This window comes from Oncorhynchus kisutch, linkage group LG26 (genome assembly GCF_002021735.2).
Source record: "Oncorhynchus kisutch isolate 150728-3 linkage group LG26, Okis_V2, whole genome shotgun sequence".
Taxonomy (NCBI): Eukaryota; Metazoa; Chordata; class Actinopteri; order Salmoniformes; family Salmonidae; genus Oncorhynchus; species Oncorhynchus kisutch.
The window spans coordinates 50,821,114-50,844,433 of NC_034199.2; the positions used below are offsets into that span (position 1 = coordinate 50,821,114).

Below are 23,320 nucleotides of genomic sequence, written 5' to 3' on the forward strand. Positions count from 1 at the left end.
TGCCTGCCTGCCTGCCTTTCTGTTGGTCTGTCTGCCTGCCTGCCTTTCTGTTGGTCTGTCTGCCTGCCTGCCTTTCTGTTGGTCTGTCTGCCTGCCTGCCTGCCTTTCTGTTGGTCTGTCTGCCTGCCTGCCTGCCTTTCTGTTGGTCTGTCTGCCTGTCTGCCTGCCTGCCTTTCTGTTGGTCTGTCTGCCTGCCTGCCTTTCTGTTGGTCTGTCTGCCTGCCTGCCTTTCTGTTGGTCTGTCTGCCTGCCTGCCTTTCTGTTGGTCTGTCTGCCTGCCTGCCTTTCTGTTGGTCTGTCTGCCTGCCTTTCTGTCCAGCAACGCTAGAAAAGCTGTGATTCCTTCCCCTTCCATTGTTCCACCATGTTTCTCTGGCTCAGATAGTGGAGCGTCAGAACAGTGAGGAATCAGTATGTCTTCAGTCTGAAGACTTTAGACAGGGGAGAGGTGGCACTAGAATAGACGAGAAAGGATCCTGCTGTGGTATTGAAATATTCCCAGTCCGTACAGCCAATGGTTGGGAGCCGGTGGATAGGGACAAATCCCTCATATCCCTGCCACCTGGAGGGACAAGCACAGCAGGATATAGGTCAAACTATTTATGTTTTCATTTCATATGAATTAAAGTCCATTGAGTGATTTACCACACTGTTTAATAGAGTACCTCACCTGTATATAACACTGTTTAATAGAGTACCTCACCTGTATATAACACTGTTTAATAGAGTACCTCACCTGTATATAACACTGTTTAATAGAGTACCTCACCTGTATATAACACTGTTTAATAGAGTACCTCACCTGTATATAACACTGTTTAATAGAGTACCTCGCCTGTATATAACACTGTTTAATAGAGTACCTCACCTGTATATAACACTGTTTAATAGAGTACCTCACCTGTATATAACACTGTTTAATAGAGTACCTCGCCTGTATATAACACTGTTTAATAGAGTACCTCACCTGTATATAACACTGTTTAATAGAGTACCTCACCTGTATATAACACTGTTTAATAGAGTACCTCACCTGTATATAACACTGTTTAATAGAGTACCTCGCCTGTATATAACACTGTTTAATAGAGTACCTCACCTGTATATAACACTGTTTAATAGAGTACCTCACCTGTATATAACACTGTTTAATAGAGTACCTCGCCTGTATATAACACTGTTTAATAGAGTACCTCACCTGTATATAACACTGTTTAATAGAGTACCTCACCTGTATATAACACTGTTTAATAGAGTACCTCACCTGTATATAACACTGTTTAATAGAGTACCTCGCCTGTATATAACACTGTTTAATAGAGTACCTCGCCTGTATATAACACTGTTTAATAGAGTACCTCGCCTGTATATAACACTGTTTAATAGAGTACCTCACCTGTATATAACACTGTTTAATAGAGTACCTCACCTGTATATAACACTGTTTAATAGAGTACCTCACCTGTATATAACACTGTTTAATAGAGTACCTCGCCTGTATATAACACTGTTTAATAGAGTACCTCACCTGTATATAACACTGTTTAATAGAGTACCTCACCTGTATATAACACTGTTTAATAGAGTACCTCACCTGTATATAACACTGTTTAATAGAGTACCTCGCCTGTATATAACACTGTTTAATAGAGTACCTCACCTGTATATAACACTGTTTAATAGAGTACCTCACCTGTATATAACACTGTTTAATAGAGTACCTCACCTGTATATAACACTGTTTAATAGAGTACCTCACCTGTATATAACACTGTTTAATAGAGTACCTCACCTGTATATAACACTGTTTAATAGAGTACCTCACCTGTATATAACACTGTTTAATAGAGTACCTCACCTGTATATAACACTGTTTAATAGAGTACCTCACCTGTATATAACACTGTTTAATAGAGTACCTCGCCTGTATATAACACTGTTTAATAGAGTACCTCACCTGTATATAACACTGTTTAATAGAGTACCTCACCTGTATATAACACTGTTTAATAGAGTACCTCACCTGTATATAACACTGTTTAATAGAGTACCTCACCTGTATATAACACTGTTTAATAGAGTACCTCACCTGTATATAACACTGTTTAATAGAGTACCTCGCCTGTATATAACACTGTTTAATAGAGTACCTCACCTGTATATAACACTGTTTAATAGAGTACCTCACCTGTATATAACACTGTTTAATAGAGTACCTCGCCTGTATATAACACTGTTTAATAGAGTACCTCACCTGTATATAACACTGTTTAGAGAGTACCTCACCTGTATATAACACGTTTAATAGAGTACCTCACCTGTATATAACACTGTTTAATAGAGTACCTCACCTGTATATAACACTGTTTAATAGAGTACCTCACCTGTATATAACACTGTTAATAGAGTACCTCACCTGTATATAACACTGTTTAATAGAGTACCTCGCCTGTATATAACACTGTTTAATAGAGTACCTCACCTGTATATAACACTGTTTAATAGAGTACCTCACCTGTATATAACACTGTTTAATAGAGTACCTCGCCTGTATATAACACTGTTTAATAGAGTACCTCACCTGTATATAACACTGTTTAATAGAGTACCTCACCTGTATATAACACTGTTTAATAGAGTACCTCACCTGTATATAACACTGTTTAATAGAGTACCTCACCTGTATATAACACTGTTTAATAGAGTACCTCACCTGTATATAACACTGTTTAATAGAGTACCTCACCTGTATATAACACTGTTTAATAGAGTACCTCACCTGTATATAACACTGTTTAATAGAGTACCTTGCCTGTATATAACACTGTTTAATAGAGTACCTCGCCTGTATATAACACTGTTTAATAGAGTACCTCACCTGTATATAACACTGTTTAATAGAGTACCTCACCTGTATATAACACTGTTTAATAGAGTACCTCACCTGTATATAACACTGTTTAATAGAGTACCTCGCCTGTATATAACACTGTTTAATAGAGTACCTCACCTGTATATAACACTGTTTAATAGAGTACCTCACCTGTATATAACACTGTTTAATAGAGTACCTCACCTGTATATAACACTGTTTAATAGAGTACCTCGCCTGTATATAACACTGTTTAATAGAGTACCTCACCTGTATATAACACTGTTTAATAGAGTACCTCGCCTGTATATAACACTGTTTAATAGAGTACCTCACCTGTATATAACACTGTTTAATAGAGTACCTCGCCTGTATATAACACTGTTTAATAGAGTACCTCACCTGTATATAACACTGTTTAATAGAGTACCTCACCTGTATATAACACTGTTTAATAGAGTACCTCACCTGTATATAACACTGTTTAAAGAATACGAGGATCCATCGTGAGAATTGGCCACAACAAGGAACTTCTCTTCACCCACCGAGAAGAATTCCCAGTCCACCGCACTGCAAAGATCAAACCACAGTGGAGTGTTTAGGCACCAGGTGTGTACCGGGTGTGTACCAGGTGTGTACTGGGTGTGTACCAGGTGTGTACCCGGTGTGTACCCGGTGTGTACCAGGGGTGTACCAGGGGTGTACCAGGAGTGTACCAGGGGTGTACCAGGTGTGTACCAGGTGTGTACCAGGGGTGTACCAGGTGTGTACCCGATGTGTACCGGGGGTGTACCAGGGGTGTACCAGGTGTGTACCCGGTGTGTACCAGGGGTGTACCAGGGGTGTACCAGGTTTGTTGTTCATGTGTCTGACGCATCGCTCCAAAGGGATTAAGTTGTTTAAATTGAATTGGAGAGAGGACAACGAGGTAAAGAATATGTTGTAAAGGACAAAACAAGGCTTTTATAGAGAACTGAATGCCCTCTGGTGTGGCTCAGTGGACTAACCTGTTTGTGACGATGTCCTGGAACTTAACAAAGGTCTGTGTGATCACGTTCAGTTCGTAGATGGTTGAGTTGATGTTGTAGTGACTAGGGCCTCTCTCGTTCAGTTTCTGGCCGTTAGCCACCGCCAGGAAGTACCGATCCTTAACCTGGAACATCTCCCAGTCCGTCGCTCCCACCGTCTGCGGGGGTCAGAGGTTAGGGGTCAAGGAGAAGGTTCAAGGTCAGTAAAAAAACATCCCAGAAATGTTCCATACACACAAAAGCTTATTTTTCTCACATGTGCATACATGTGTTTACATCCCTGTTAGTGAACATTCCTCCTTTACCAAGATAATCCATCCACCTGACAGGTGTGGCAGATCAAGAAGCTGATTAAACAGCATGGTCATTACACAGGTGCACCCTGTGCTGGGGACAATAAAAGGCCACTTTAAAATGTGCAACACAATGCCACAGATGTGTAAATTTGAGGGAGCGAGCAACCATAGACCATGTGTAGGGCGTTGTGTGGGCAAGCGGCTTGCTGATGTCAACATTGTGAACAGAGTGCCCCATGGTGGGGTTATGGTAAGGGCAGGAATAAGCTACAGACAACGAACACAATTGCATTTAATCGATGGCAATTTGAATGCACAGAGATACCGTGACGAGATCCTGAGGCCCATTGTTGTGCCATTCATCCACAGCCATCACCTCATGTTTCAGCATGATAATGCACGGTCCCATGTTGAAAAGATCTGGCCACAATTCCTGGAAGCTGAAAATGTCCCAGTTCTTCCATGGCCTGCATACTCAGACATGTCACCCATTGAGCATGTTTGGGATGCTCTGGATCGACCTGTACAACAGCATGTTCCAGTTCCTGTCAACATCCAGCAACTTCACACAGCCATTGAAGAGGAGTGGGACAACATTCCACAGACCACAATCAACATCCTGATCAATCAACAGCCTGATCAATCAACAGCCTGATCAATCAACAGCCTGATCAATCAACAGCCTGATCAATCAACAGCCTGATCAATCAACAGTCTGATCAACTCCATGTGAAGGAGATGTTGTCGCGCTGCATGAGGCAAATGGTGGTCACACCAGATACTGTCTGGTTTTCTGTGAATGTCACGTCTTCTCCCGCGTTGCCGGGATACTAACCACCAGTCCTGGGATCCATCATTACACACACCTGGCATCAAACATTACCTCATCATTACGCACAACTGGACTCCATTACCTCACGTATTACCTCCCCTGTACCTGGCCCTCCGTTAGGTTCTTTCCCCAGTCAGCATTGTGTTTCATGTCTATACACTACTGGTGTTTGTTCTATTGTTCCATGTTCCGTTTAGTACTAAACTCACCACCTTGTTTTCTGACTCTCAGCGTCTACGTGACAGAGAAGGAGATGTGTCGCGCCGCTTGAGACAAATCCTTTTCACACCAGATACTGACTGGTTTTCTGATCCTACTTTTTTTTTAAGTTCAAAAGTAATCTGTGACCAACACATGCATATCTGTATTCCCAGTCATGTGAAATCCATAGATTAGGGTCTAATGAATTCATTTCAAATGACTGATTTCCTTATCTGAACTGTAACTCAGTAAAATCTTTGAAATTGTTGCATGTTTCGTTTATATCTTTGTTTAGTACAGTTCTGGGTTAACTTTCGCTCAGATTCAGACAACGATGGAGATCGGGGCATATCCTGGAGAAGAAACAGCTTGAGTAATGATTTGTGGTTTCATCATGTGGTATTATGTACAGGACATCTAGTCTGTCTGCCAGGAGGACTAGAGCAACAGTCTGATGTCATAAAGCTGTGAAGTCTCTGTCTGCCAGGAGAACTAGAGTAACAGTCTGATGTCATAAAGCTGTGAAGTCTCTGTCTGAGGGGAGAACTAGAGCAACAGTCTGATGTCATAAAGCTGTGAAGTCTCTGTCTGCCAGGAGAACTAGAGTAACAGTCTGATGTCATAAAGCTGTGAAGTCTCTGTCTGAGGGGAGAACTAGAGCAACAGTCTGATGTCATAAAGCTGTGAAGTCTCTGTCTGAGGGGAGAACTAGAGTAACAGTCTGATGTCATAAAGCTGTGAAGTCTCTGTGAGGGGAGAACTAGAGCAACAGTCTGATGCCATAAAGCTGTCGATTCTCTGTCTGCCAGGAGAACTAGAGTAACAGTCTGATGTCATAAAGCTGTGAAGTCTCTGTCTGAGGGGAGAACTAGAGCAACAGTCTGATGTCATAAAGCTGTGAAGTCTCTGTCTGAGGGGAGAACTAGAGTAACAGTCTGATGTCATAAAGCTGTGAAGTCTCTGTGAGGGGAGAACTAGAGCAACAGTCTGATGCCATAAAGCTGTCGATTCTCTGTCTGCCAGGAGAACTAGAGTAACAGTCTGATGTCATAAAGCTGTGAAGTCTCTGTCTGAGGGGAGAACTAGAGTAACAGTCTGATGTCATAAAGCTGTGAAGTCTCTGTCTGAGGGGAGAACTAGAGCAACAGTCTGATGCCATAAAGCTGTCGATTCTCTGTCTGCCAGGAGAACTAGAGTAACAGTCTGATGTCATAAAGCTGTGAAGTCTCTGTCTGCCAGGAGAACTAGAGCAACAGTCTGATGTCATAAAGCTGTGAAGTCTCTGTCTGAGGGGAGAACTAGAGCAACAGTCTGATGTCATAAAGCTGTGAAGTCTCTGACTGAGGGGAGAACTAGAGTAACAGTCTGATGTCATAAAGCTGTGAAGTCTCTGTGAGGGGAGAACTAGAGCAACAGTCTGATGCCATAAAGCTGTCGATTCTCTGTCTGCCAGGAGAACTAGAGTAACAGTCTGATGTCATAAAGCTGTGAAGTCTCTGTCTGCCAGGAGAACTAGAGCAACAGTCTGATGTCATAAAGCTGTGAAGTCTCTGTCTGAGGGGAGAACTAGAGTAACAGTCTGATGTCATAAAGCTGTGAAGTCTCTGTCTGCCAGGAGAACTAGAGCAACAGTCTGATGTCATAAAGCTGTGAAGTCTCTGTCTGAGGGGAGAACTAGAGCAACAGTCTGATGTCATAAAGCTGTGAAGTCTCTGTCTGCCAGGAGAACTAGAGCAACAGTCTGATGTCATAAAGCTGTGAAGTCTCTGTCTGAGGGGAGAACTAGAGTAACAGTCTGATGTCATAAAGCTGTGAAGTCTCTGTCTGAGGGGAGAACTAGAGTAACAGTCTGATGTCATAAAGCTGTGAAGTCTCTGTCTGAGGGGAGAACTAGAGTAACAGTCTGATGTCATAAAGCTGTGAAGTCTCTGTGAGGGGAGAACTAGAGCAACAGTCTGATGTCATAAAGCTGTCGATTCTCTGTCTGCCAGGAGAACTAGAGTAACAGTCTGATGTCATAAAGCTGTGAAGTCTCTGTCTGCCAGGAGAACTAGAGCAACAGTCTGATGCCATAAAGCTGTGAAGTCTCTGTCTGCCAGGAGAACTAGAGCAACAGTCTGATGTCATAAAGCTGTGAAGTCTCTGTCTGCCAGGAGAACTAGAGTAACAGTCTGATGTCATAAAGCTGTGAAGTCTCTGTCTGCCAGGAGAACTAGAGTAACAGTCTGATGTCATAAAGCTGTGAAGTCTCTGTCTGCCAGGAGAACTAGAGCAACAGTCTGATGCCATAAAGCTGTGAAGTCTCTGTCTGCCAGGAGAACTAGAGCAACAGTCTGATGTCATAAAGCTGTGAAGTCTCTGTCTGCCAGGAGAACTAGAGCAACAGTCTGATGTCATAAAGCTGTGAAGTCTCTGTCTGCCAGGAGAACTAGAGTAACAGTCTGATGTCATAAAGCTGTGAAGTCTCTGTCTGAGGGGAGAACTAGAGTAACAGCCTGATGTCATAAAGCTGTGAAGTCTCTGTCTGAGGGGAGAACTAGAGTAACAGTCTGATGTCATAAAGCTGTGAAGTCTCTGTCTGAGGGGAGAACTAGAGTAACAGTCTGATGTCATAAAGCTGTGAAGTCTCTGTCTGAGGGGAGAACTAGAGTAACAGTCTGATGTCATAAAGCTGTAAAGTCTCTGTCTGAGGGGAGAACTAGAGTAACAGTCTGATGTCATAAAGCTGTGAAGTCTCTGTGAGGGGAGAACTAGAGCAACAGTCTGATGTCATAAAGCTGTCGATTCTCTGTCTGCCAGGAGAACTAGAGTAACAGTCTGATGTCATAAAGCTGTGAAGTCTCTGTCTGCCAGGAGAACTAGAGCAACAGTCTGATGCCATAAAGCTGTGAAGTCTCTGTCTGCCAGGAGAACTAGAGCAACAGTCTGATGCCATAAAGCTGTGAAGTCTCTGTCTGCCAGGAGAACTAGAGCAACAGTCTGATGTCATAAAGCTGTGAAGTCTCTGTCTGCCAGGAGAACTAGAGCAACAGTCTGATGTCATAAAGCTGTGAAGTCTCTGTCTGCCAGGAGAACTAGAGTAACAGTCTGATGTCATAAAGCTGTGAAGTCTCTGTCTGAGGGGAGAACTAGAGTAACAGTCTGATGTCATAAAGCTGTGAAGTCTCTGTGAGGGGAGAACTAGAGTAACAGTCTGATGTCATAAAGCTGTGAAGTCTCTGTCTGCCAGGAGAACTAGAGTAACAGTCTGATGTCATAAAGCTGTGAAGTCTCTGTCTGCCAGGAGAACTAGAGTAACAGTCTGATGTCATAAAGCTGTGAAGTCTCTGTCTGCCAGGAGAACTAGAGCAACAGTCTGATGTCATAAAGCTGTGAAGTCTCTGTCTGAGGGGAGAACTAGAGTAACAGTCTGATGTCATAAAGCTGTGAAGTCTCTGTCTGAGGGGAGAACTAGAGCAACAGTCTGATGTCATAAAGCTGTGAAGTCTCTGTCTGCCAGGAGAACTAGAGTAACAGTCTGATGTCATAAAGCTGTGAAGTCTCTGTCTGAGGGGAGAACTAGAGCAACAGTCTGATGTCATAAAGCTGTGAAGTCTCTGTCTGAGGGGAGAACTAGAGTAACAGTCTGATGTCATAAAGCTGTGAAGTCTCTGTGAGGGGAGAACTAGAGCAACAGTCTGATGCCATAAAGCTGTCGATTCTCTGTCTGCCAGGAGAACTAGAGTAACAGTCTGATGTCATAAAGCTGTGAAGTCTCTGTCTGAGGGGAGAACTAGAGCAACAGTCTGATGTCATAAAGCTGTGAAGTCTCTGTCTGAGGGGAGAACTAGAGTAACAGTCTGATGTCATAAAGCTGTGAAGTCTCTGTCTGAGGGGAGAACTAGAGCAACAGTCTGATGCCATAAAGCTGTCGATTCTCTGTCTGCCAGGAGAACTAGAGTAACAGTCTGATGTCATAAAGCTGTGAAGTCTCTGTCTGCCAGGAGAACTAGAGCAACAGTCTGATGTCATAAAGCTGTGAAGTCTCTGTCTGAGGGGAGAACTAGAGTAACAGTCTGATGTCATAAAGCTGTGAAGTCTCTGTCTGAGGGGAGAACTAGAGCAACAGTCTGATGTCATAAAGCTGTGAAGTCTCTGTCTGCCAGGAGAACTAGAGCAACAGTCTGATGTCATAAAGCTGTGAAGTCTCTGTCTGAGGGGAGAACTAGAGTAACAGTCTGATGTCATAAAGCTGTGAAGTCTCAGTCTGAGGGGAGAACTAGAGTAACAGTCTGATGTCATAAAGCTGTGAAGTCTCTGTCTGAGGGGAGAACTAGAGTAACAGTCTGATGTCATAAAGCTGTAAAGTCTCTGTCTGAGGGGAGAACTAGAGTAACAGTCTGATGTCATAAAGCTGTGAAGTCTCTGTGAGGGGAGAACTAGAGCAACAGTCTGATGTCATAAAGCTGTCGATTCTCTGTCTGCCAGGAGAACTAGAGCAACAGTCTGATGCCATAAAGCTGTGAAGTCTCTGTCTACCAGGAGAACTAGAGTAACAGTCTGATGTCATAAAGCTGTGAAGTCTCTGTCTGCCAGGAGAACTAGAGCAACAGTCTGATGCCATAAAGCTGTGAAGTCTCTGTCTGCCAGGAGAACTAGAGCAACAGTCTGATGTCATAAAGCTGTGAAGTCTCTGTCTGCCAGGAGAACTAGAGCAACAGTCTGATGTCATAAAGCTGTGAAGTCTCTGTCTGCCAGGAGAACTAGAGTAACAGTCTGATGTCATAAAGCTGTGAAGTCTCTGTCTGCCAGGAGAACTAGAGTAACAGTCTGATGTCATAAAGCTGTGAAGTCTCTGTCTGCCAGGAGAACTAGAGCAACAGTCTGATGTCATAAAGCTGTGAAGTCTCTGTCTGAGGGGAGAACTAGAGTAACAGTCTGATGTCATAAAGCTGTGAAGTCTCTGTCTGAGGGGAGAACTAGAGCAACAGTCTGATGTCATAAAGCTGTGAAGTCTCTGTCTGCCAGGAGAACTAGAGTAACAGTCTGATGTCATAAAGCTGTGAAGTCTCTGTCTTCCAGGAGAACTAGAGTAACAGTCTGATGTCATAAAGCTGTGAAGTCTCTGTCTGCCAGGAGAACTAGAGCAACAGTCTGATGTCATAAAGCTGTGAAGTCTCTGTCTGAGGGGAGAACTAGAGCAACAGTCTGATGTCATAAAGCTGTGAAGTCTCTGTCTGAGGGGAGAACTAGAGTAACAGTCTGATGTCATAAAGCTGTGAAGTCTCTGTGAGGGGAGAACTAGAGCAACAGTCTGATGCCATAAGCTGTCGATTCTCTGTCTGCCAGGAGAACTAGAGTAACAGTCTGATGTCATAAAGCTGTGAAGTCTCTGTCTGAGGGGAGAACTAGAGTAACAGTCTGATGTCATAAAGCTGTGAAGTCTCTGTCTGAGGGGAGAACTAGAGCAACAGTCTGATGCCATAAAGCTGTCGATTCTCTGTCTGCCAGGAGAACTAGAGTAACATCTGATGTCATAAAGCTGTGAAGTCTCTGTCTGCCAGGAGAACTAGAGCAACAGTCTGATGTCATAAAGCTGTGAATCTGCTGTCTGAGGGGAGAACTAGAGTAACAGTCCTGATGTCATATAAGCTGTGAAGTCTCTGTCTGAAGGGAAGAACTAGATAAAGTCTGATGTCATAAAGCTTGAAGTCTCTGGTCTGAGGGGAGAACTAGAGTATACAGTCTGATGTCATAAAAGCCTGTGAAGTCTCTGTCTGAGGGGAGAACTAGAGTAAACATGTCTGATGTCATAAACTGTGAATCTCTGTCTGAGGGGAGAAAATAGAGTGAACAGTCTGATGTCAAAAGCTGTGAAGTCTCTGTCTGAGGGAAAGTAATCTAAGTACCAGCTGATGGTCATAAAGCTGTGAAGTCTCTTCTGCCAGGGGAGAAACTAGAGCAACAGTCTGATGTCATAAAGCTGTGAAGTCTCTGTCTGCAGGAGAACTAGAGTAACAGTCTGATGTCATAAAGCTGTGAAGTCTCTGTCTGCCAGGAGAACTAGAGTAACAGTCTGATGTCATAAAGCTGTGAAGTCTCTGTCTGCCAGGAGAACTAGAGCAACAGTCTGATGTCATAAAGCTGTGAAGTCTCTGTCTGAGGGGAGAAACTAGAGTAACAGTCTGATGTCATAAAGCTGTGAAGTCTCTGTCTGAGGGAGAACTAGAGCAACAGTCTGATGTCATAAAGCTGTGAAGTCTCTGTCTGCCAGGAGAACTAGAGTAACAGTCTGATGTCATAAAGCTGTGAAGTCTCTGTCTTCCAGGAGAACTAGAGTAACAGTCTGATGTCATAAAGCTGTGAAGTCTCTGTCTGCCAGGAGAACTAGAGCAACAGTCTGATGTCATAAAGCTGTGAAGTCTCTGTCTGAGGGGAGAACTAGAGTAACAGTCTGATGTCATAAAGCTGTGAAGTCTCTGTCTGAGGGGAGAACTAGAGTAACAGTCTGATGTCATAAAGCTGTGAAGTCTCTGTCTGAGGGGAGAACTAGAGTAACAGTCTGATGTCATAAAGCTGTGAAGTCTCTGTCTGAGGGGAGAACTAGAGTAACAGTCTGATGTCATAAAGCTGTGAAGTCTCTGTCTGAGGGGAGAACTAGAGTAACAGTCTGATGTCATAAAGCTGTGAAGTCTCTGTCTGAGGGGAGAACTAGAGTAACAGTCTGATGTCATAAAGCTGTGAAGTCTCTGTCTGAGGGGAGAACTAGAGTAACAGTCTGATGTCATAAAGCTGTGAAGTCTCTGTCTGAGGGGAGAACTAGAGTAACAGTCTGATGTCATAAAGCTGTGAAGTCTCTGTGAGGGGAGAACTAGAGCAACAGTCTGATGCCATAAAGCTGTCGATTCTCTGTCTGCCAGGAGAACTAGAGTAACAGTCTGATGTCATAAAGCTGTGAGGTCTCTGTCTGAGGGGAGAACTAGAGTAACAGTCTGATGTCATAAAGCTGTGAAGTCTCTGTCTGAGGGGGAGAACTAGAGCAACAGTCTGATGCCATAAAGCTGTCGATTCTCTGTCTGCCAGGAGAACTAGAGTAACAGTCTGATGTCATAAAGCTGTGAAGTCTCTGTCTGCCAGGAGAACTAGAGCAACAGTCTGATGTCATAAAGCTGTGAAGTCTCTGTCTGAGGGGAGAACTAGAGCAACAGTCTGATGCCATAAAGCTGTCGATTCTCTGTCTGCCAGGAGAACTAGAGTAACAGTCTGATGTCATAAAGCTGTGAAGTCTCTGTCTGCCAGGAGAACTAGAGCAACAGTCTGATGCAGTAAAGCTGTGAAGTCTCTGTCTGCCAGGAGAACTAGAGCAACAGTCTGATGTCATAAAGCTGTGAAGTCTCTGTCTGAGGGGAGAACTAGAGTAACAGTCTGATGTCATAAAGCTGTGAAGTCTCTGTCTGAGGGGAGAACTAGAGTAACAGTCTGATGTCATAAAGCTGTGAAGTCTCTGTCTGAGGGGAGAACTAGAGTAACAGTCTGATGTCATAAAGCTGTAAAGTCTCTGTCTGAGGGGAGAACTAGAGTAACAGTCTGATGTCATAAAGCTGTGAAGTCTCTGTGAGGGGAGAACTAGAGCAACAGTCTGATGTCATAAAGCTGTCGATTCTCTGTCTGCCAGGAGAACTAGAGTAACAGTCTGATGTCATAAAGCTGTGAAGTCTCTGTCTGCCAGGAGAACTAGAGCAACAGTCTGATGCCATAAAGCTGTGAAGTCTCTGTCTACCAGGAGAACTAGAGTAACAGTCTGATGTCATAAAGCTGTGAAGTCTCTGTCTGCCAGGAGAACTAGAGCAACAGTCTGATGCCATAAAGCTGTGAAGTCTCTGTCTGCCAGGAGAACTAGAGCAACAGTCTGATGTCATAAAGCTGTGAAGTCTCTGTCTGCCAGGAGAACTAGAGCAACAGTCTGATGTCATAAAGCTGTGAAGTCTCTGTCTGCCAGGAGAACTAAAGTAACAGTCTGATGTCATAAAGCTGTGAAGTCTCTGTCTGCCAGGAGAACTAGAGCAACAGTCTGATGTCATAAAGCTGTGAAGTCTCTGTCTGAGGGGAGAACTAGAGTAACAGTCTGATGTCATAAAGCTGTGAAGTCTCTGTCTGAGGGGAGAACTAGAGCAACAGTCTGATGTCATAAAGCTGTGAAGTCTCTGTCTGCCAGGAGAACTAGAGTAACAGTCTGATGTCATAAAGCTGTGAAGTCTCTGTCTTCCAGGAGAACTAGAGTAACAGTCTGATGTCATAAAGCTGTGAAGTCTCTGTCTGCCAGGAGAACTAGAGTAACAGTCTGATGTCATAAAGCTGTGAAGTCTCTGTCTGCCAGGAGAACTAGAGCAACAGTCTGATGTCATAAAGCTGTGAAGTCTCTGTCTGAGGGGAGAACTAGAGTAACAGTCTGATGTCATAAAGCTGTGAAGTCTCTGTCTGAGGGGAGAACTAGAGTAACAGTCTGATGTCATAAAGCTGTGAAGTCTCTGTCTGCCAGGAGAACTAGAGCAACAGTCTGATGTCATAAAGCTGTGAAGTCTCTGTCTGAGGGGAGAACTAGAGTAACAGTCTGATTTCATAAAGCTGTGAAGTCTCAGTCTGAGGGGAGAACTAGAGTAACAGTCTGATGTCATAAAGCTGTGAAGTCTCTGTCTGAGGGGAGAACTAGAGTAACAGTCTGATGTCATAAAGCTGTAAAGTCTCTGTCTGAGGGGAGAACTAGAGTAACAGTCTGATGTCATAAAGCTGTGAAGTCTCTGTGAGGGGAGAACTAGAGCAACAGTCTGATGTCATAAAGCTGTCGATTCTCTGTCTGCCAGGAGAACTAGAGCAACAGTCTGATGCCATAAAGCTGTGAAGTCTCTGTCTACCAGGAGAACTAGAGTAACAGTCTGATGTCATAAAGCTGTGAAGTCTCTGTCTGCCAGGAGAACTAGAGCAACAGTCTGATGCCATAAAGCTGTGAAGTCTCTGTCTGCCAGGAGAACTAGAGCAACAGTCTGATGTCATAAAGCTGTGAAGTCTCTGTCTGCCAGGAGAACTAGAGCAACAGTCTGATGTCATAAAGCTGTGAAGTCTCTGTCTGCCAGGAGAACTAGAGTAACAGTCTGATGTCATAAAGCTGTGAAGTCTCTGTCTGCCAGGAGAACTAGAGTAACAGTCTGATGTCATAAAGCTGTGAAGTCTCTGTCTGCCAGGAGAACTAGAGCAACAGTCTGATGTCATAAAGCTGTGAAGTCTCTGTCTGAGGGGAGAACTAGAGTAACAGTCTGATGTCATAAAGCTGTGAAGTCTCTGTCTGAGGGGAGAACTAGAGCAACAGTCTGATGTCATAAAGCTGTGAAGTCTCTGTCTGCCAGGAGAACTAGAGTAACAGTCTGATGTCATAAAGCTGTGAAGTCTCTGTCTTCCAGGAGAACTAGAGTAACAGTCTGATGTCATAAAGCTGTGAAGTCTCTGTCTGCCAGGAGAACTAGAGCAACAGTCTGATGTCATAAAGCTGTGAAGTCTCTGTCTGAGGGGAGAACTAGAGTAACAGTCTGATGTCATAAAGCTGTGAAGTCTCTGTCTGAGGGGAGAACTAGAGTAACAGTCTGATGTCATAAAGCTGTGAAGTCTCTGTCTGAGGGGAGAACTAGAGTAACAGTCTGATGTCATAAAGCTGTGAAGTCTCTGTCTGAGGGGAGAACTAGAGTAACAGTCTGATGTCATAAAGCTGTGAAGTCTCTGTCTGAGGGGAGAACTAGAGTAACAGTCTGATGTCATAAAGCTGTGAAGTCTCTGTCTGAGGGGAGAACTAGAGTAACAGTCTGATGTCATAAAGCTGTGAAGTCTCTGTCTGAGGGGAGAACTAGAGTAACAGTCTGATGTCATAAAGCTGTGAAGTCTCTGTCTGAGGGGAGAACTAGAGTAACAGTCTGATGTCATAAAGCTGTGAAGTCTCTGTGAGGGGAGAACTAGAGCAACAGTCTGATGCCATAAAGCTGTCGATTCTCTGTCTGCCAGGAGAACTAGAGTAACAGTCTGATGTCATAAAGCTGTGAGGTCTCTGTCTGAGGGGAGAACTAGAGTAACAGTCTGATGTCATAAAGCTGTGAAGTCTCTGTCTGAGGGGAGAACTAGAGCAACAGTCTGATGCCATAAAGCTGTCGATTCTCTGTCTGCCAGGAGAACTAGAGTAACAGTCTGATGTCATAAAGCTGTGAAGTCTCTGTCTGCCAGGAGAACTAGAGCAACAGTCTGATGTCATAAAGCTGTGAAGTCTCTGTCTGAGGGGAGAGCTAGAGTAACAGTCTGATGTCATAAAGCTGTGAAGTCTCTGTCTGAGGGGAGAACTAGAGCAACAGTCTGATGCCATAAAGCTGTCGATTCTCTGTCTGCCAGGAGAACTAGAGTAACAGTCTGATGTCATAAAGCTGTGAAGTCTCTGTCTGCCAGGAGAACTAGAGCAACAGTCTGATGCAGTAAAGCTGTGAAGTCTCTGTCTGCCAGGAGAACTAGAGCAACAGTCTGATGTCATAAAGCTGTGAAGTCTCTGTCTGAGGGGAGAACTAGAGTAACAGTCTGATGTCATAAAGCTGTGAAGTCTCTGTCTGAGGGGAGAACTAGAGTAACAGTCTGATGTCATAAAGCTGTGAAGTCTCTGTCTGAGGGGAGAACTAGAGTAACAGTCTGATGTCATAAAGCTGTAAAGTCTCTGTCTGAGGGGAGAACTAGAGTAACAGTCTGATGTCATAAAGCTGTGAAGTCTCTGTGAGGGGAGAACTAGAGCAACAGTCTGATGTCATAAAGCTGTCGATTCTCTGTCTGCCAGGAGAACTAGAGTAACAGTCTGATGTCATAAAGCTGTGAAGTCTCTGTCTGCCAGGAGAACTAGAGCAACAGTCTGATGCCATAAAGCTGTGAAGTCTCTGTCTACCAGGAGAACTAGAGTAACAGTCTGATGTCATAAAGCTGTGAAGTCTCTGTCTGCCAGGAGAACTAGAGCAACAGTCTGATGCCATAAAGCTGTGAAGTCTCTGTCTGCCAGGAGAACTAGAGCAACAGTCTGATGTCATAAAGCTGTGAAGTCTCTGTCTGCCAGGAGAACTAGAGCAACAGTCTGATGTCATAAAGCTGTGAAGTCTCTGTCTGCCAGGAGAACTAAAGTAACAGTCTGATGTCATAAAGCTGTGAAGTCTCTGTCTGCCAGGAGAACTAGAGCAACAGTCTGATGTCATAAAGCTGTGAAGTCTCTGTCTGAGGGGAGAACTAGAGTAACAGTCTGATGTCATAAAGCTGTGAAGTCTCTGTCTGAGGGGAGAACTAGAGCAACAGTCTGATGTCATAAAGCTGTGAAGTCTCTGTCTGCCAGGAGAACTAGAGTAACAGTCTGATGTCATAAAGCTGTGAAGTCTCTGTCTTCCAGGAGAACTAGAGTAACAGTCTGATGTCATAAAGCTGTGAAGTCTCTGTCTGCCAGGAGAACTAGAGTAACAGTCTGATGTCATAAAGCTGTGAAGTCTCTGTCTGCCAGGAGAACTAGAGCAACAGTCTGATGTCATAAAGCTGTGAAGTCTCTGTCTGAGGGGAGAACTAGAGTAACAGTCTGATGTCATAAAGCTGTGAAGTCTCTGTCTGAGGGGAGAACTAGAGTAACAGTCTGATGTCATAAAGCTGTGAAGTCTCTGTCTGAGGGGAGAACTAGAGTAACAGTCTGATGTCATAAAGCTGTAAAGTCTCTGTCTGAGGGGAGAACTAGAGTAACAGTCTGATGTCATAAAGCTGTGAAGTCTCTGTGAGGGGAGAACTAGAGCAACAGTCTGATGCCATAAAGCTGTCGATTCTCTGTCTGCCAGGAGAACTAGAGTAACAGTCTGATGTCATAAAGCTGTGAAGTCTCTGTCTGAGGGGAGAACTAGAGTAACAGTCTGATGTCATAAAGCTGTGAAGTCTCTGTCTGAGGGGAGAACTAGAGCAACAGTCTGATGCCATAAAGCTGTCGATTCTCTGTCTGCCAGGAGAACTAGAGTAACAGTCTGATGTCATAAAGCTGTGAAGTCTCTGTCTGCCAGGAGAACTAGAGCAACAGTCTGATGTCATAATGCTGTGAAGTCTCTGTCTGAGGGGAGAACTAGAGTAACAGTCTGATGTCATAAAGCTGTGAAGTCTCTGTCTGAGGGGAGAACTAGAGCAACAGTCTGATGCCATAAAGCTGTCGATTCTCTGTCTGCCAGGAGAACTAGAGTAACAGTCTGATGTCATAAAGCTGTCGATTCTCTGTCTGCCAGGAGAACTAGAGCAACAGTCTGATGTCATAAAGCTGTGAAGTCTCTGTCTGAGGGGAGAACTAGAGTAACAGTCTGATGTCATAAAGCTGTGAAGTCTCTGTCTGAGGGGAGAACTAGAGCAACAGTCTGATGTCATAAAGCTGTGAAGTCTCTGTCTGCCAGGAGAACTAGAGTAACAGTCTGATGTCATAAAGCTGTGAAGTCTCTGTCTTCCAGGAGAACTAGAGTAACAGTCTGATGTCATAAAGCTGTGAAGTCTCTGTCTGCCAGGAGAACTAGAGTAACAGTCTGATGTCATAAAGCTGTGAAGTCTCTGTCTGCCAGGAGAACTAGAGCAACAGTCTGATGTCATAAAGCTGTGAAGTCTCTGTCTGAGGGGAGAACTAGAGTAACAGTCTGATGTCATAAAGCTGTGAAGTCTCTGTCTGAGGGGAGAACTAGAGTAACAGTCTGATGTCATAAAGCTGTGAAGTCTCTGTCTGAGGGGAGAACTAGAGTAACAGTCTGATGTCATAAAGCTGTGAAGTCTCTGTCTGAGGGGAGAACTAGAGTAACAGTCTGATGTCATAAAGCTGTGAAGTCTCTGTCTGAGGGGAGAACTAGAGTAACAGTCTGATGTCATAAAGCTGTGAAGTCTCTGTCTGAGGGGAGAACTAGAGTAACAGTCTGATGTCATAAAGCTGTGAAGTCTCTGTCTGAGGGGAGAACTAGAGTAACAGTCTGATGTCATAAAGCTGTGAAGTCTCTGTGAGGGGAGAACTAGAGCAACAGTCTGATGCCATAAAGCTGTCGATTCTCTGTCTGCCAGGAGAACTAGAGTAACAGTCTGATGTCATAAAGCTGTGAAGTCTCTGTCTGAGGGGAGAACTAGAGTAACAGTCTGATGTCATAAAGCTGTGAAGTCTCTGTCTGAGGGGAGAACTAGAGTAACAGTCTGATGTCATAAAGCTGTGAAGTCTCTGTCTGAGGGGAGAACTAGAGTAACAGTCTGATGTCATAAAGCTGTGAAGTCTCTGTCTGAGGGGAGAACTAGAGTAACAGTCTGATGTCATAAAGCTGTGAAGTCTCTGTCTGAGGGGAGAACTAGAGTAACAGTCTGATGTCATAAAGCTGTGAAGTCTCTGTCTGAGGGGAGAACTAGAGTAACAGTCTGATGTCATAAAGCTGTGAAGTCTCTGTGAGGGGAGAACTAGAGCAACAGTCTGATGCCATAAAGCTGTCGATTCTCTGTCTGCCAGGAGAACTAGAGTAACAGTCTGATGTCATAAAGCTGTGAGGTCTCTGTCTGAGGGGAGAACTAGAGTAACAGTCTGATGTCATAAAGCTGTGAAGTCTCTGTCTGAGGGGAGAACTAGAGCAACAGTCTGATGCCATAAAGCTGTCGATTCTCTGTCTGCCAGGAGAACTAGAGTAACAGTCTGATGTCATAAAGCTGTGAAGTCTCTGTCTGCCAGGAGAACTAGAGCAACAGTCTGATGTCATAAAGCTGTGAAGTCTCTGTCTGAGGGGAGAGCTAGAGTAACAGTCTGATGTCATAAAGCTGTGAAGTCTCTGTCTGAGGGGAGAACTAGAGCAACAGTCTGATGCCATAAAGCTGTCGATTCTCTGTCTGCCAGGAGAACTAGAGTAACAGTCTGATGTCATAAAGCTGTGAAGTCTCTGTCTGCCAGGAGAACTAGAGCAACAGTCTGATGCAGTAAAGCTGTGAAGTCTCTGTCTGCCAGGAGAACTAGAGCAACAGTCTGATGTCATAAAGCTGTGAAGTCTCTGTCTGAGGGGAGAACTAGAGTAACAGTCTGATGTCATAAAGCTGTGAAGTCTCTGTCTGAGGGGAGAACTAGAGTAACAGTCTGATGTCATAAAGCTGTGAAGTCTCTGTCTGAGGGGAGAACTAGAGTAACAGTCTGATGTCATAAAGCTGTAAAGTCTCTGTCTGAGGGGAGAACTAGAGTAACAGTCTGATGTCATAAAGCTGTGAAGTCTCTGTGAGGGGAGAACTAGAGCAACAGTCTGATGTCATAAAGCTGTCGATTCTCTGTCTGCCAGGAGAACTAGAGTAACAGTCTGATGTCATAAAGCTGTGAAGTCTCTGTCTGCCAGGAGAACTAGAGCAACAGTCTGATGCCATAAAGCTGTGAAGTCTCTGTCTACCAGGAGAACTAGAGTAACAGTCTGATGTCATAAAGCTGTGAAGTCTCTGTCTGCCAGGAGAACTAGAGCAACAGTCTGATGCCATAAAGCTGTGAAGTCTCTGTCTGCCAGGAGAACTAGAGCAACAGTCTGATGTCATAAAGCTGTGAAGTCTCTGTCTGCCAGGAGAACTAGAGCAACAGTCTGATGTCATAAAGCTGTGAAGTCTCTGTCTGCCAGGAGAACTAAAGTAACAGTCTGATGTCATAAAGCTGTGAAGTCTCTGTCTGCCAGGAGAACTAGAGCAACAGTCTGATGTCATAAAGCTGTGAAGTCTCTGTCTGAGGGGAGAACTAGAGTAACAGTCTGATGTCATAAAGCTGTGAAGTCTCTGTCTGAGGGGAGAACTAGAGCAACAGTCTGATGTCATAAAGCTGTGAAGTCTCTGTCTGCCAGGAGAACTAGAGTAACAGTCTGATGTCATAAAGCTGTGAAGTCTCTGTCTTCCAGGAGAACTAGAGTAACAGTCTGATGTCATAAAGCTGTGAAGTCTCTGTCTGCCAGGAGAACTAGAGTAACAGTCTGATGTCATAAAGCTGTGAAGTCTCTGTCTGCCAGGAGAACTAGAGCAACAGTCTGATGTCATAAAGCTGTGAAGTCTCTGTCTGAGGGGAGAACTAGAGTAACAGTCTGATGTCATAAAGCTGTGAAGTCTCTGTCTGAGGGGAGAACTAGAGTAACAGTCTGATGTCATAAAGCTGTGAAGTCTCTGTCTGAGGGGAGAACTAGAGTAACAGTCTGATGTCATAAAGCTGTAAAGTCTCTGTCTGAGGGGAGAACTAGAGTAACAGTCTGATGTCATAAAGCTGTGAAGTCTCTGTGAGGGGAGAACTAGAGCAACAGTCTGATGCCATAAAGCTGTCGATTCTCTGTCTGCCAGGAGAACTAGAGTAACAGTCTGATGTCATAAAGCTGTGAAGTCTCTGTCTGAGGGGAGAACTAGAGTAACAGTCTGATGTCATAAAGCTGTGAAGTCTCTGTCTGAGGGGAGAACTAGAGCAACAGTCTGATGCCATAAAGCTGTCGATTCTCTGTCTGCCAGGAGAACTAGAGTAACAGTCTGATGTCATAAAGCTGTGAAGTCTCTGTCTGCCAGGAGAACTAGAGCAACAGTCTGATGTCATAATGCTGTGAAGTCTCTGTCTGAGGGGAGAACTAGAGTAACAGTCTGATGTCATAAAGCTGTGAAGTCTCTGTCTGAGGGGAGAACTAGAGCAACAGTCTGATGCCATAAAGCTGTCGATTCTCTGTCTGCCAGGAGAACTAGAGTAACAGTCTGATGTCATAAAGCTGTGAAGTCTCTGTCTGCCAGGAGAACTAGAGCAACAGTCTGATGCCATAAAGCTGTGAAGTCTCTGTCTGCCAGGAGAACTAGAGCAACAGTCTGATGTCATAAAGCTGTGAAGTCTCTGTCTGCCAGGAGAACTAGAGCAACAGTCTGATGTCATAAAGCTGTGAAGTCTCTGTCTGCCAGGAGAACTAAAGTAACAGTCTGATGTCATAAAGCTGTGAAGTCTCTGTCTGCCAGGAGAACTAGAGCAACAGTCTGATGTCATAAAGCTGTGAAGTCTCTGTCTGAGGGGAGAACTAGAGTAACAGTCTGATGTCATAAAGCTGTGAAGTCTCTGTCTGAGGGGAGAACTAGAGCAACAGTCTGATGTCATAAAGCTGTGAAGTCTCTGTCTGCCAGGAGAACTAGAGTAACAGTCTGATGTCATAAAGCTGTGAAGTCTCTGTCTTCCAGGAGAACTAGAGTAACAGTCTGATGTCATAAAGCTGTGAAGTCTCTGTCTGCCAGGAGAACTAGAGTAACAGTCTGATGTCATAAAGCTGTGAAGTCTCTGTCTGCCAGGAGAACTAGAGCAACAGTCTGATGTCATAAAGCTGTGAAGTCTCTGTCTGAGGGGAGAACTAGAGTAACAGTCTGATGTCATAAAGCTGTGAAGTCTCTGTCTGAGGGGAGAACTAGAGTAACAGTCTGATGTCATAAAGCTGTGAAGTCTCTGTCTGAGGGGAGAACTAGAGTAACAGTCTGATGTCATAAAGCTGTGAAGTCTCTGTCTGAGGGGAGAACTAGAGTAACAGTCTGATGTCATAAAGCTGTGAAGTCTCTGTCTGAGGGGAGAACTAGAGTAACAGTCTGATGTCATAAAGCTGTGAAGTCTCTGTCTGAGGGGAGAACTAGAGTAACAGTCTGATGTCATAAAGCTGTGAAGTCTCTGTCTGAGGGGAGAACTAGAGTAACAGTCTGATGTCATAAAGCTGTGAAGTCTCTGTGAGGGGAGAACTAGAGCAACAGTCTGATGCCATAAAGCTGTCGATTCTCTGTCTGCCAGGAGAACTAGAGTAACAGTCTGATGTCATAAAGCTGTGAAGTCTCTGTCTGAGGGGAGAACTAGAGTAACAGTCTGATGTCATAAAGCTGTGAAGTCTCTGTCTGAGGGGAGAACTAGAGCAACAGTCTGATGCCATAAAGCTGTCGATTCTCTGTCTGCCAGGAGAACTAGAGTAAATGTCTGATGTCATAAAGCTGTGAAGTCTCTGTCTGCCAGGAGAACTAGAGCAACAGTCTGATGTCATAATGCTGTGAAGTCTCTGTCTGCCCGGAGAACTAGAGCAACAGTCTGATGTCATAAAGCTGTGAAGTCTCTGTCTGAGGGGAGAACTAGAGCAACAGTCTGATGCCATAAAGCTGTCGATTCTCTGTCTGCCAGGAGAACTAGAGCAACAGTCTGATGTCATAAAGCTGTGAAGTCTCTGTCTGCCAGGAGAACTAGAGTAACAGTCTGATGTCATAAAGCTGTGAAGTCTCTGTCTGCCAGGAGAACTAGAGTAACAGTCTGATGTCATAAAGCTGTGAAGTCTCTGTCTGCCAGGAGAACTAGAGTAACAGTCTGATGTCATAAAGCTGTGAAGTCTCTGTCTGCCAGGAGAACTAGAGCAACAGTCTGATGTCATAAAGCTGTGAAGTCTCTGTCTGAGGGGAGAACTAGAGTAACAGTCTGATGTCATAAAGCTGTGAAGTCTCTGTCTGAGGGGAGAACTAGAGTAACAGTCTGATGTCATAAAGCTGTGAAGTCTCTGTCTGAGGGGAGAACTAGAGCAACAGTCTGATGTCATAAAGCTGTGAAGTCTCTGTCTGCCAGGAGAACTAGAGTAACAGTCTGATGTCATAAAGCTGTGAAGTCTCTGTCTGAGGGGAGAACTAGAGCAACAGTCTGATGTCATAAAGCTGTGAAGTCTCTGTCTGAGGGGAGAACTAGAGTAACAGTCTGATGTCATAAAGCTGTGAAGTCTCTGTGAGGGGAGAACTAGAGCAACAGTCTGATGCCATAAAGCTGTCGATTCTCTGTCTGCCAGGAGACCTAGAGCAACAGTCTGATGTCATAAAGCTGTGAAGTCTCTGTCTGAGGGGAGAACTAGAGTAACAGTCTGATGTCATAAAGCTGTGAAGTCTCTGTCTGAGGGGAGAACTAGAGTAACAGCCTGATGTCATAAAGCTGTGAAGTCTCTGTCTGAGGGGAGAACTAGAGTAACAGTCTGATGTCATAAAGCTGTGAAGTCTCTGTCTGAGGGGAGAACTAGAGTAACAGTCTGATGTCATAAAGCTG

The 23,320-nt window shown here is 44.3% G+C and overlaps 1 protein-coding gene across 1 annotated transcript in view; it reads right to left on the reverse strand.

The window, feature by feature from the left end:
* Positions 1–233: 233 nt before the first annotated feature.
* tspearb (thrombospondin-type laminin G domain and EAR repeats b) overlaps positions 234–23,320 on the reverse strand; it is a 99,364-nt gene continuing 76,277 nt past the window's right edge. Inside the window, exons 10-12 of the mRNA XM_031805427.1 lie at positions 3,880–4,058; positions 3,341–3,442; positions 234–562 (exon numbers count right to left, since the gene is read on the reverse strand). Coding sequence (XP_031661287.1) covers positions 409–562; positions 3,341–3,442; positions 3,880–4,058 — 435 coding nt within the window. The 3' untranslated portion in view covers positions 234–408. The remainder of the gene's footprint in view (positions 563–3,340; positions 3,443–3,879; positions 4,059–23,320) is intronic.